Source organism: Colletotrichum godetiae (assembly GCF_030913485.1).
Source record: "Colletotrichum godetiae strain CBS 193.32 chromosome Unknown BDP55scaffold_14, whole genome shotgun sequence".
Taxonomy (NCBI): Eukaryota; Fungi; Ascomycota; class Sordariomycetes; order Glomerellales; family Glomerellaceae; genus Colletotrichum; species Colletotrichum godetiae.
The window spans coordinates 258,944-270,697 of NW_026851262.1; the positions used below are offsets into that span (position 1 = coordinate 258,944).

At 50.3% G+C, this 11,754-nt stretch overlaps 6 protein-coding genes across 6 annotated transcripts; 2 read left to right on the forward strand and 4 right to left on the reverse strand.

The window, feature by feature from the left end:
• Window positions 1-307: 307 nt before the first annotated feature.
• On the forward strand, window positions 308-1,983 carry BDP55DRAFT_659045 (uncharacterized protein). The gene has a single exon (XM_060574527.1). It carries the CDS (start codon window positions 528-530, stop codon window positions 1,581-1,583), a length of 1,056 nt encoding a protein of 351 aa, XP_060431361.1. The 5' UTR covers window positions 308-527; the 3' UTR covers window positions 1,584-1,983.
• Window positions 1,984-2,683: 700 nt separating this feature from the next.
• BDP55DRAFT_659048 (uncharacterized protein) lies at window positions 2,684-4,192 on the reverse strand. The gene is made up of 2 exons (XM_060574528.1): window positions 3,863-4,192; window positions 2,684-3,796 (listed from the first exon to the last, which is right to left on the reverse strand). Exon 2 carries the CDS (start codon window positions 3,781-3,783, stop codon window positions 2,707-2,709), a length of 1,077 nt encoding a protein of 358 aa, XP_060431362.1. The 5' UTR covers window positions 3,784-3,796; window positions 3,863-4,192; the 3' UTR covers window positions 2,684-2,706.
• A 761-nt stretch (window positions 4,193-4,953) lies between these two features.
• On the reverse strand, window positions 4,954-6,188 carry BDP55DRAFT_549323 (TAM domain methyltransferase; the record flags this gene model as incomplete). Its single annotated transcript, XM_060568920.1, has 3 exons — window positions 4,954-5,404; window positions 5,461-5,665; window positions 5,720-6,188. The coding sequence occupies 3 exons, from the start codon at window positions 6,186-6,188 to the stop codon at window positions 4,954-4,956; spliced, it is 1,125 nt and encodes a 374-aa protein (XP_060431363.1).
• A 314-nt stretch (window positions 6,189-6,502) lies between these two features.
• BDP55DRAFT_83402 (uncharacterized protein) lies at window positions 6,503-8,552 on the reverse strand. Its single transcript, XM_060581248.1, has 6 exons — window positions 7,948-8,552; window positions 7,821-7,860; window positions 7,518-7,741; window positions 7,192-7,439; window positions 6,997-7,127; window positions 6,503-6,919 (listed from the first exon to the last, which is right to left on the reverse strand). The coding sequence occupies exons 1-6, from the start codon at window positions 8,125-8,127 to the stop codon at window positions 6,570-6,572; spliced, it is 1,173 nt and encodes a 390-aa protein (XP_060431364.1). The 5' UTR covers window positions 8,128-8,552; the 3' UTR covers window positions 6,503-6,569.
• A 425-nt stretch (window positions 8,553-8,977) lies between these two features.
• Window positions 8,978-9,804, forward strand: BDP55DRAFT_727088 (Alpha/beta hydrolase fold-1; the record flags this gene model as incomplete). The annotated part of the gene is made up of 2 exons (XM_060579243.1): window positions 8,978-9,388; window positions 9,451-9,804. 2 exons carry the CDS (start codon window positions 8,978-8,980, stop codon window positions 9,802-9,804), a joined length of 765 nt encoding a protein of 254 aa, XP_060431365.1.
• Window positions 9,805-10,931: 1,127 nt separating this feature from the next.
• On the reverse strand, window positions 10,932-11,684 carry BDP55DRAFT_548979 (heterokaryon incompatibility protein-domain-containing protein; the record flags this gene model as incomplete). The annotated part of the gene is made up of 1 exon (XM_060568892.1): window positions 10,932-11,684. A coding segment is annotated over one exon (753 nt), but the record flags the coding sequence as incomplete, so codon positions are not given.
• Window positions 11,685-11,754: the final 70 nt, after the last annotated feature.

The window sequence follows — 11,754 nt, forward strand, 5'->3', positions numbered from 1 at the left end:
GTATTATGAAGGCTGTCAACGGAGTGAAGGATTCGCGGGATCAGCTTTGAACAAATGACGGATGGGCAAAAGGAACGAACCGTCAAGGGTAAGATGAACATTTCGACCGCCCGATACGAGCACCGACTTACACGCTAACTGTGCGTGGCTTGCAACCCCTGCATGGGCTTACTGGTTATGCAATCGCAACCAATGGAAAGGCTTTGCCTTACTCACTCTCTTGATATCGTGACCAAGCTTTGCGAGAAAAACCCAAAAAGCGAGTTAGTTAACACTAAACTAGGTACTTTTAGCTGGTGGCGCCAGAGGCTCTTTTTCGAGTCTCTAGTTTGAAATTGGATCTTTGTTCAAAACCCGCAAACACGGCGGTTTTGTCCACTCATAATCACTCCGCTTTCCAATTAAGTTTTCTTGACACGGAAATTCGGAAAGGTTGTCTTCGTAAACTTCAGCAACCCATCCCGGGTAACCCTGGCCCCAGTGTCCACCCCCGGTGCGGCCGTGCCGCAGCCCGGTGGTGACATGTCATGTTAATAACGATCGACCCCTTTGGGCAATTCGGGGTGCCTGGACGATCTATATTTACTTTCCGAAGGACGACGTTCCTACGTTTCTGTGTTGATTATCTGAACTTGTGTTCCCCCGACGGCATATCGCTTTCTCTCTGGAAGCTGAAAGACATAACATATCACACATCAAACAAGCCGGCCATGCACGTCTCACGCAGCCGCTCGCTGCAGCTGCTGACACTGTTCGCGGGCTTCAGTTCTGCGGCGACGACAACAACGACGCCCTCGACCTCCGTCGAAGTCGATCTTGCCTTTCCGCGCAACGGCAGCACGTACAAGCCCGTCTGGCCCTTCCCCTTCGTCTTCGCCGTCCGCAATGCCTCTAAGCTCTGGCCAGAGTCTGACGAAAAGAACTTTTACAACTTTTGGGTGAAATGGGATCTCACGGGGTACACCGATATTAACGATGCGGACACGGGACAACTCTTCAGCTCGGGCGTCTGGCAGACAGAGGCAAAGAACAAGACAGCCGATACTTACACCATCATCGACGCATCCCGCAGGGACTTGGTCAACGCGACGCAACGGGAGTTTCGCCTGCGGTACACGGCGACCATGTTCAGCGCTTGCCCCAAGAACGCCACCGGCGAGGGCCCGTCGTCAAAGGTCTACGATGTCTCGTACAATGGTACCGCCTTCTTCACAACCGACCCCAACGGACAGATCCCGTCTCTCGTCGACACAACCGCGTGCCCCGACTTTGTCGGCAGTTTTGAAATCACGGGTAACAGCCACGACTACGGCGACATCTGTCCCGTGGTTTCGGACAAGGAGCCTGCATCTGAAGCCTGCGGGTTCAAGATGGACGCGGCTCTGGAGACGCAGGTCAAGGAGGCGATGCTCACTCGGGCCAATTGCCAGAACGGGACCTGGCCTGATCCCGAGGGCAAACTCTCAGCGTTATCTTGCAATGCGGTCAAAACCAGTGATGCGGGTGCCAAGTTGCTCGGCGGTCTTGTCACCAAGTCCTCGGCGCTCGTGTTGATCTTGGCCTCAGCTTGGGCAATAGTCTAAGGGTCCGGCGTTGCCCCACACACACACACTTACACATACTATCTGGGCTGAAGTGCCGTCATCAAACGTGGCGCTTTTCAGCTTGGCAACAGCGTTGTTTTTAGCCAACCTTTGGCATTTCGAAAGTCCAAATTCTCGTTTTATATTGTACATATTGGAATGGCGGTCAGGCTAAGAGATACCATCCTATACAGTGGGAGTTTGGAGTTGTTTACACGAGATGAGCCTTTCGGCAGTGGTTATTATGTTCTTTCTCGCAATGCAGTGGAATACCTTAGATTTGTCTTCATCATGCAAATTTTCAAACGATATTATTATTTCAATGAGTAGCTAGAACAAATTATTTAAAGACGACATTGAGTCCCTAGTCCGATCAGTTTGGGGAAAGGCATAGTGAAAGCTTTACATCTTTCACCCCTTAAGTAGAGTGTCAACACGTGAGGTGAACAAGTAACATCGAAACCATGCCTTAAGTCATAAACTCCATGAATTACTTGTTCTCATCGATCAATTAATTGATAGTGGGACTTGTGATGTTGTCCATAAGGCGATACGCTCCACTTGCTGACAGCAGAGCATGGCTTTAAGAAGTGTGCCAGTCCTTCCTCAATTTCGATCCCGTCTAATTCGGCTTGAAAGTTGCAGCAACAGCATAAGGTATCTAAATACTCTAACAGTTTGATCGAAAGTACGATCCGACGCCGGCCTAAGTTGCACCAGGTCGTAAAGCCGCCGTAGGAGCGCATATGAACTGGGTCTCATAGAAATCATACTAGACTCCAGATACAATGACATTCATCATTTGTGCTACGCCATGTTTTACTCTGCACACTGATGAGTCGGAACAAATATCAGACCTAAACTCATGACGTTACACGTACTGACCGAGTGCCTAATTGATGGGCTTCTGGACTTCTCCTAGGCCCGCTGTTTGGGCCGCGATTGCTTTCTTCACGTACTATGGCGCACTGCGAACCTAAAACCTTCAAAATACGACGAGTAGCAGTAAGATGGAATGAATTGTTATATTTGACTCTTAAGCCGCCCATCGCAAGGCTCAATTGACAGCACGATCAAAGTGACAAAGTCCATGTTTAACGAGCAAGTGCACTCAGTTCTTGATTTAGATATCGAACTTTTCTTTGACTAATTCTTCGCTGAGCGCCCAGAGCCTGTCAGCATACTCCTTGTTCCTCGCAAATCCAGCGCACTGCTCATCATCAAGCTTGCAGTCAGCCATGTAGAGACCCTTTGCTTCAAGGCCCGAAAGGTCCGGGCTCGGCAATTCGGTATCCACGGCAGAGAGGACCGAAGAGTTGGCACCTTGATCGGGTGTTTTGGCGAGAGTCTCGAAGCCAAGTTCCTTTACCCTCTTGAGCGCCTGTTCAATTTCCTCCGGTTTGGCGTGACGGTTGATATTGGTAGTGACTGCACCGGGGTGAATAGCATACGATCTGATGCCGTACTTGGCTTCCAGTTTTTCGGTAAGCGACACCGAAAAGAGAATATTGGCCGTCTTGGACTGCCCGTATGACAGGAAGCCAACGTAAGACTTGTCGGACCAATCTTGGCCCGTCAAGAAGCTGGCCTTTTGAAGATCAGGACTTTCTTCCTCGGGAAGCTTCGCAAGGATCTTGCTAAAGTTGATGTCCGAAAAGCGAATTGGCGAGAATTGGTGTCCATAGGAGCTTACGTTGATGATCCTGGTAAGGGTTGAAGTCATCTCTGCTGCCTTGATAATCTTGGGCAGGATGAGATTCGTGAAGAGGAAGTGGCCAACGTGATTGGTGGCAAAAGTCATTTCGATGCCATCTTCGGAAAGTTGAAGGTCCGGAAGCGCCATAACACCCGCGTTGTTGACAAGAATGTCAACGGTAGGAACACTCTTGTCTCCATTGAGCTTTGCAGCAGCAGCGCGTACTGAGGCTGTAGAAGACAGGTCCATGATCAGCGCATCATATTGAACGCCTGGATGCAACGCTTCCAAAGTACTTATGGAGGTCTGTACCTTTTCAGGGGATCGGCCCGTCAAGATGAGGCGCTGCGGACGTTGGGATGCAAAGGCAGCAGCAGTGGCCAGACCAAGACCATCCGGCGAGACGCCGGTAACGATGATAGTCTTGCCGGTGAGGATTTCAGAATATGTCGCGGCAATCTCTGTGGCTGAGGTCAAAGCGTTGAAGTCGGTTCTGGAAGACATGATGCTGGTTGATCTTGAGAATGATGTCAGTGAATGAGCTTGTACTTTGAAGGGATATGTGGTGTGGGGGTGAGATAACTTGGCAATTAAGTTTTAGAAGAGGAAGACCTTCCTCTTATATAGTTCGAAGGTGATGCTCAGACACGATCTCTGAGGTCCAAGGTTATACTCAATCCAGTACATTGAAATGGGGACAACCGAGGTACACAAGGAATCACAACCCGGCGTAGCAACGCATTCACACAAACTCCGCAATACTAGGTATCTTCGAAGTTCGAGGTCAGTACTTAACTCCGGTCCATTCCCTCTTGGACCGGAAAGTCGGGTCCAGACCTACTCCGGTGATGCGAATGAGTGACGAACTACTTGCAAACGCGAATCAAACTGGATTTGAATGATCCAACGTTTGTTCCAAGACATGCTTGACAAGGACGTAAGCACTCCACACGGACACCATCATGACAGGACCCAGCACAGCTAAAGAGGCTTAGCAAGGGTGTAAGCACTCCACACCATTTCGGAGGTGCAATTTACCAATCGGAACGACTGGTGGTCCGCATTTCAACACTAAGTATCGTATCTCGACAGACCTAGGGCAGCCGGAGGCGAGATATTATGAGTTGAATGTGCAGTCCCTACGAATTGACCCAGTTCTAGGTCTTTTTTCCTCACATGCGCCATGGTACCTTGTGGGGTAGTTCATCAGGCCAATAGCTGCCGCTGTGTTATAGTCAAAGCTGACATTATTTGGTACACCTAGAACATGTTTACTTATAATAAGGAAGGGGGTAAGGTGTATTGATAGAAGCAAACATTCAAGATTCTCCATGAAAGAGATAAGAGTCGACATGTGGTTTATCCAATACGCCGGAGAGTGTATCTTTTCGTGTCTTCGAAATCGCATTCAAATCGCTCAAACTGTCAAGAATATATTGGATAGTCCTACAAATGATGAATTCTGTCAATGCTCTTTCAACTACATATCACTTTTGTCTGCGGTCTTGCCAATAGTAAACGCTTAGTCCGGTGGTTATGGTCGATAGTTTTGGCGCTCTTAGCTAAACTCCCATCACCTTCGAATTGACTTGTTGCAATGCAGCATTGCATTTGCAATTACTAAGAATATGTAGATTAAACTATAGGCCCGTCATCGAGACTATTTTAAGCCTCTTATACCGGCTTTTTCCCAGATAAAGCGTGATAGTAAACATACGTGTGAAAAGCCAAGTTCCTGAGGTCTTTCCGCACCTGCATCAGCAGCACTTCGACCTCTTCTGGAGTCCAGCCTAGCCCTCTCGTCAGAGGTCCCATCGTAATAGCTTGCAGCCCGTCAAACAGAACCGCCTGAGAATACGTCCCAATGGTTTTCAAATTATCGTCCCTGGGCCACCTCCCCAACGGCACCTTCCTAACATCGTGGACTTGCGTCTCGAAGCCACCAGCCTTGAGACGTTCCGGGTTGGTCTCCGATGCGCAGAGCTCAAAGCCGAACTTGCCGAGACCTTCTTCGATGAGATTCGTCATCTTAGTCGGAGCGTAGTCGGGACCCATTGTGCCGTCGTTGCAAGCGAATCTCCATCTCAGCTCTTGCAACTCGATCCAGCCACCCGGCTTTAACACCCTGCTGTTATAAGTAAAGTTCCACAATTTATCTTTGAGTTTGAGTGAAGAACTCACCTATATGCTTGGCGCAGTAGCTTGGGCCAGTCTTTGATGAAAGGCGCCATGTGCAGCAGATGGATAAAATCAATCGAGTTGTCCGGGTACAGCCACTCCGCCTCAGCATCATCGACCAGGAACTTGACATTCGGCGGCACGAAACCGGGTTGGATGGGGCTTAAATCAATGCCGTCGATTTCTGCCTCCGGATAGTTGTCACCCACTTTCATATCTAGTCAGCTCATGCCGAAACCAGAAGAGAAGCCTCTTCACGTACTATCGATCGCCCAGATGCCAGTGCCGGTGCCTATGTCCAGAATCTTCTGCGGGTTTTTCAGAGGCGCGCTGTGCAGATTACCGTCGCAGATGTGAACTACTAGAGCGTGTTTCATATCCTCCCGATCCTGCTCGGGCTCATCGTTTGGACACAGGTAACGGCCTTGCTTGAACTTGTGATAGCGGCGCTTATTCTCCCATTCGTAGTCACGAACGCTCGATGACAGTAAAGTTGAGGCGTTGGAGCTGCCATCGGTACCCGACTCGTATCCATCAGTGGGTGGATCTGGGTCTTCTTCAGCTACAATCGGCGCGGCAGCAACTAGTGACAATAGCAGGGCGGGGCGTGATGCGGCAGCCGGCGATGCCGGTGCTACTGGTGCAGCAGCATTCTCGGCATTTTCAGCCGTTGGGTGAACTCCAGCGGTTGCTTCCACAGCGACTGCCTCACCGGAAAGCTCTTCTGCCATGGTGTGGGTAACGGTCAACTTATAGAGCCTGTTCGGGATGTCACGTCCAAAGCTTGGAATGTTGGAATGAGGGGAAAGATACATGCAGAACGAACAAAGAAGTCTGGAACATTGTCGCCCCATTTTTGTTGTTCGATAACTTCGATTGCGTCCTCCTACTGGGGTTCACATGAAAGCAAGGATCATGACCAATTCCCTGTTTCCAGGTCCAACAGACATGGGGATGACATTGAAGTACCCGGGGCAACTGCAGCTTGTCGGGCATACGATCTAGAAATTCACCGGGCACTCAAGTATTTGTTATTGGAGCATTCCTCTCAGAAGACCATCTTCTTATGCGGGTCTTTACTTACTATGTACTGAAGCTGGCTGCGATGACGCCTATGGAGCTGAATTCCCGCTCACACTGTGAGTATTTATAATTCCTCCCCCTTTGCTCAAACTTCCATGCCCACTGCCTCCGTCGTCGTTAACGACATCGATACTTGGCTCAGAGTCCCGTTCACTGAGTCGAGTAAAAGGGCGCTCGTCCTCGGCACCTCCACCAAGCCCTTTCCGCATCGTCCCAGTACTAGAACCTCCTAAGTAGTTACTACCATTTGCAGTGCTGGGCTTCGTACGGTCGTTGAGTATATATTGTCCGCCAGAGTATTGGTTACTCGCTTTAATCGAAGATTTTAGTCTCCCGTTCAGCGCGAGGTTGAGAATTGGTTTGAGGCATGGGAGACAAGCTAGTTTTTGGCAGGTGAAATTTTAGTTATTCATTCCCATCGCAACGTTCTAGCCCGACTGAGCCGAAAGAACCTACCGCAAATGATAGCTGTGTTGGCTTCGACATTGGTCCAGATAATGGTGTCGATGAAGTTCCAAGTGATGTCCGGTGACGTGAGGTCGACTGAGAGAATCACATTTAACCGAGCCATGGAAACTACAGTTACACTAGCAGTATTCGTCAGCAGCGGTTATGTCTCCTGTAGGTGGCACAGACTGCTCTTCAACTTACAAAGTACCAAGCGCAAAAATACCCGCCAGGGCAAACTTCTGGGCTTTGTGCAGTTGTAGCTTCCAGACGTAGGGAATGGGTAGCAACACCACCAGTGCATCCGTTATAATGTTGGGTATAGAGTTTCCCTTGAAGAACATTTTGACGTCCACGCCGCAGGTGTATTGATCAGACGACAAGGGGTTCACTGTGTCATAGCGGGCCCAGAACGCATGGACTGGGAGACACTGGAAAATCGTGACGAGAATCTGCGAACTTTGTCAGTGATATGCCCAGGTATCGCCAGACATTGAGACCGCAGTTGGAATGGATGTCTTTCAACATACAACAGCAATGAACCAAGCCAAGACGATGCCGGCCATAGCCCAAATGTAATATCTGATGCTCTTACGGGCATTGAAAATTCGCCAGTAGAGCGCCAATGTCGACCACTTGACTGTTGATAAAGTCACGGTGTATGCAACCTCTGATATGAAAAGACCTATCGCCCACGCTCTTGTCGCTGAGGGCGGCGCTACCCAAATGTGTTTACCGGTACCATGAGGGATCACTACGCCGGAGTCAGCATGCAGTCAGGTTGGGGCTTTTGATAATTCGACTGGACTTCGAGCTTCGTGGAGTTGACTTACTGTACCCTATGCTTATGAAAACGTGCACAGCTGCTGCAGTCTAAGATCGAATTGTAAGCGCGTGATCCGCGTGCACTTTGTCGTAAGATAGTAGTTGATAACTCAAACGTGGGCCTTTGTTGCATACCAAGGAAATAGTGATCAGCCAATCCTCTAGCCAAAGCTTATTGGATTGTATTCGTCGAGCGAGGAACCGAAGCGCAACGGCGATGGTTGCGAGTGCCCACGTGCAACTGAGAGCACCAATGATGCTGGTCGCCCTGGACTCATTGAGATCTATGCCATCCGGAACTGGCAGAGAGGCCATCTTGCCTTCGGTTCCGTGAAGACTTCAGTGTTTGAGTTAAAGACGGAAGAACAGACATCTGTCAAGTTAGATTTTCAGGCATTTTTTGGGGGGGTGTCCGAGCCAGACAATGACCATGTTACGTGTGAACCGGAAACCGAGACTTGCCGTTGCATGCTGGCCAATAAGTCGGTTCGATTCATAACACGAAGATGCAACAGAACTAGGCTCTTGGCCCTGGTTCTTGCGCCCGGGAACTGGGGCCGCCAGGTACAAAATCGAGATTGATTTCTCCACGATCCGGGCAGAACCTGGGACCGCCGATAACCTATTACACCATCCGTTGGAACATCAACCCACCGGTCCACACAAAGACTGGCTGGCGTTCGTCTTACTCGTCAAGTATCACCAATTCGACTCGAAAGGATTGTGACAGGGTCCCTAAGAGTTGGCTCTAGTGGGAAAAAATGGCATGTTTTGGGCCGCCCTGGAAATGTCACTGTAGCTTGCTTGAGTCGTGCAGTATCCACACCAAGTCGCCAACCAACACAACTAAGCCAAGACTTGCCAGGTGCCCTAGCTCGAGTCCCACGAAATAGGGCCCATCTGGAAGTAAATGTGACCCAATATCGCCGGCCTTTCGTCCATATCCCGCTCGTTGAAGAAAGAAACAGGGGATGAACACCTCCCGAATCCAATTCCCGACCCGATGAAATAAGTAACATGGTTTTCCCCTGATCAAGGTCTTACCCGAACGAGCTCTTTCATCTCAGTTCTCACTCTCGCTCTCACTCACCACCAAGTTTAGTCGGACCCTCTTCAATCTCAAATTCCCAATCAACTCCTCAAAATCGCACCCAGTATCATCGCAATGAGTTCTCGTGCGCCTCCAACTTTTCTTTTAGTGCCGGGCGCCTGGCATCGTCCATGGTCGTTCGACCTTTTGCGTGACGACCTCCACGGCCGGGGCTTCAGTACTGAAACGGTCACACTGGCCGGCGTGGGTAGCACCGATGCGAACGTGGGATTGGAGCAAGACACGACAGCCGTCCGCACCGAGCTGCAGAAGCTTGTCGACAACGGGCGTGAGGTCGTCGTGGTTGCGCATTCCTATGGCGGTGTTCCTACTGCGAACGCGGTAGAGGGTTTCAACTATAAGGATCGCGTTGCGCAGAGCCAGACGGGCGGTGTTCTGATGATCGTGTACATGACCTCTTTTGCTATTGGTGCCGGATCGGCTCTATCCGACGGAGCGGGCTCAGTGCCCTGGTGGGACATCAAGGTGTGCTAGCTCTCGGCTTCAGGAAAGACAAAGATTGTTGCTCACCACCCTTACCCATGCAGGACGGCTTTATCTCGCCTCTCGATCCCATCTCAGTATTTTATGCTGACGTCGAGCCCGTTCTTGCCGCCAAGGCCGTCGAGGCTCTGCGTCCTCAGCCGTTCAAGACATTCCAAGACAAATCCGGCTTTGAACCTTGGAACGAAGGGTTTGAAATGGGTTACATCTTTGCTGAGAATGACCAGGCCATACCGCTCGATTTACAAATTATGATGGCCTCTCAATTTTCCCCCAGCTCTTTTACGGCTAGCCTTTCGGCCAGTCACTCACCGTTTCTCAGTATGCCCAAAGACCTTGGGGATGCTCTGCAGCAAGCGGCGAAAACCGCTGTCGCAAAGACAGAGGGCTTGAGATAGTGTGAATAGTGCACCTTGTAAGTCAAAGATAAGTAGTTATAGCGTTCAAGAGCACCGGGCGCGTGTAAGGAGCTGAGGACTCCACGTGGACTGTGGCCAAGATGTCGGGAAGACTACTGTACTGGTGCTACTAGGCAGCTACTCATCTGGCAAGTCAACTCCGGCGAAGGATGCAAGAACAAGTCAATTTTACCCTGTGACATTTACAGCACAAGATAAGCCTCGATTATGCACGTGAATGGCACGGAACCACAAGTATTCTTAGGTTCCTGGCAGATCCGAGCATTGAGCAGCACCTTACTTGTAACGTGCTGGGCAGTGGCTTGTGCCATCTTACTTTCATCCTCATCTCCCCAGTCACCGCTGTACCACAACTGTCTACAATCAGAGGTAGAGAATGTAGCCCATGGCTGTTTGCATCCGTCCTTCTCACCGGTGTTGGGTATACCACAAGTGAGATAGACATCGTTGTGATCTCGTCCCAAGGTAAGTCTTAGCCGCAGGCTCGTTCTATACGACGTGTCCTTAGGAACTAAAAACTTCCTGTTCAGGCTATCCCAACGATCTGGGGGAAAGCCCTCCACAACGTGCATTTTGAGATGCTCGTCTTGATTCTGCTTTACCCGTAGACACACATCTACTCTCCTGGTAACAGACTCTTGTATCTGTCTCTGAATAGACGGTGTCACTCTGGAAATTACGCAGGCGTCCTTCTCTACCAACATGGTTCTTCGAGCATCGTCGAGTTCCACACGTGTGCGCCGATCCTTTGTTGAAACAGGCAGCACTCTCGAAAATAAATTCGGGCCGACTTTCCGAAGAAAGACGTTGAATATCTCTGGGTTCTGACAATCAGGTGAAGCAGCGTAGTCTAGCTTCATTCCCAGGCAGTTGATCTCCGGGATCTCAAAGAATCGTCGCCGGCCGAATCGGATCCCGCGGTTGGTCATGGCGAACTCTCGTCCATCGAGCAACGCCCCTCGAATTCGCGAGATGCTATTGGACTCATAAAACGCTTCTGGAGACTTGGCTAGCATGTCGCAGAAATAGAGATCCGAGAGATCTCGCGGCAAGTCTTCTTTACCCATCAACGACGTCGATGGGTGAGGCCGCAGCGGTGCATGGCAGAATATTGAAATGTCGTTGGAGCGCCGGATAATCTCCTCTTGCAGACGCAAAAACGCCCTGTCGCCTTCGCCGTATAGCATCGGCATGTTGACGTCGAAGATTCCAATGAGACAGTAGGCAACATCCTCTATCCTCGTCGTAGTCCGCTTCGATGCCCAAGACATTCTGCGCGCCACTGGCTTTGACTCCAGGAGTGTACAATCCCCTAGCACGTCTGCGTCTACCCGCGTGATCCTTGAGATAGCTTCTCTGAAGTCTGACCTATGACCTCGGAAGATCCACTTCTCGTCGTAGAATCGGAGAACCTTGGGCGCAATGAGTTCCTGGAGACACCAGCCGCGGGTGAACCATCTGCAATCTTTCAAGGCGTCGTCGGTGGAATCGCCGCCATCACCGGCAGCCGGCCAGTCCGAGAGAAAGGCGTAGCAGACTCGAGCATCACGATACCAGCGGAACATAGAGTTGATAGCCTCGCCAAGCTCAGCGCTGCTAGTCTTGTCTATGCAGCAAGTGTCAATCCATGCGTAGTCTATGCCATTGGCCTTGGCTTCGCGGCATGTTGCGATAATTTTCTCATAGCCAGACTTTCTCAATGCCTTGTGATCTGGTGCCTCGCCGATTTGCCTGAGTTCTTGGAAGCTAACCTCCTCATCCTCGATCCAGGTATGCGAGAGGATCGCATATGCTGGCGCATGGCTTGAGGCAAAAGGCTTCAGCTGAAGAGTCTCCGTATCGATGAGCCGGATAGACATACTGCGCAGTGATACTGTTACTTTGAACCCTAGGAGGCGACTTAATTAAGATATTGAGTTTGCCGTAGAA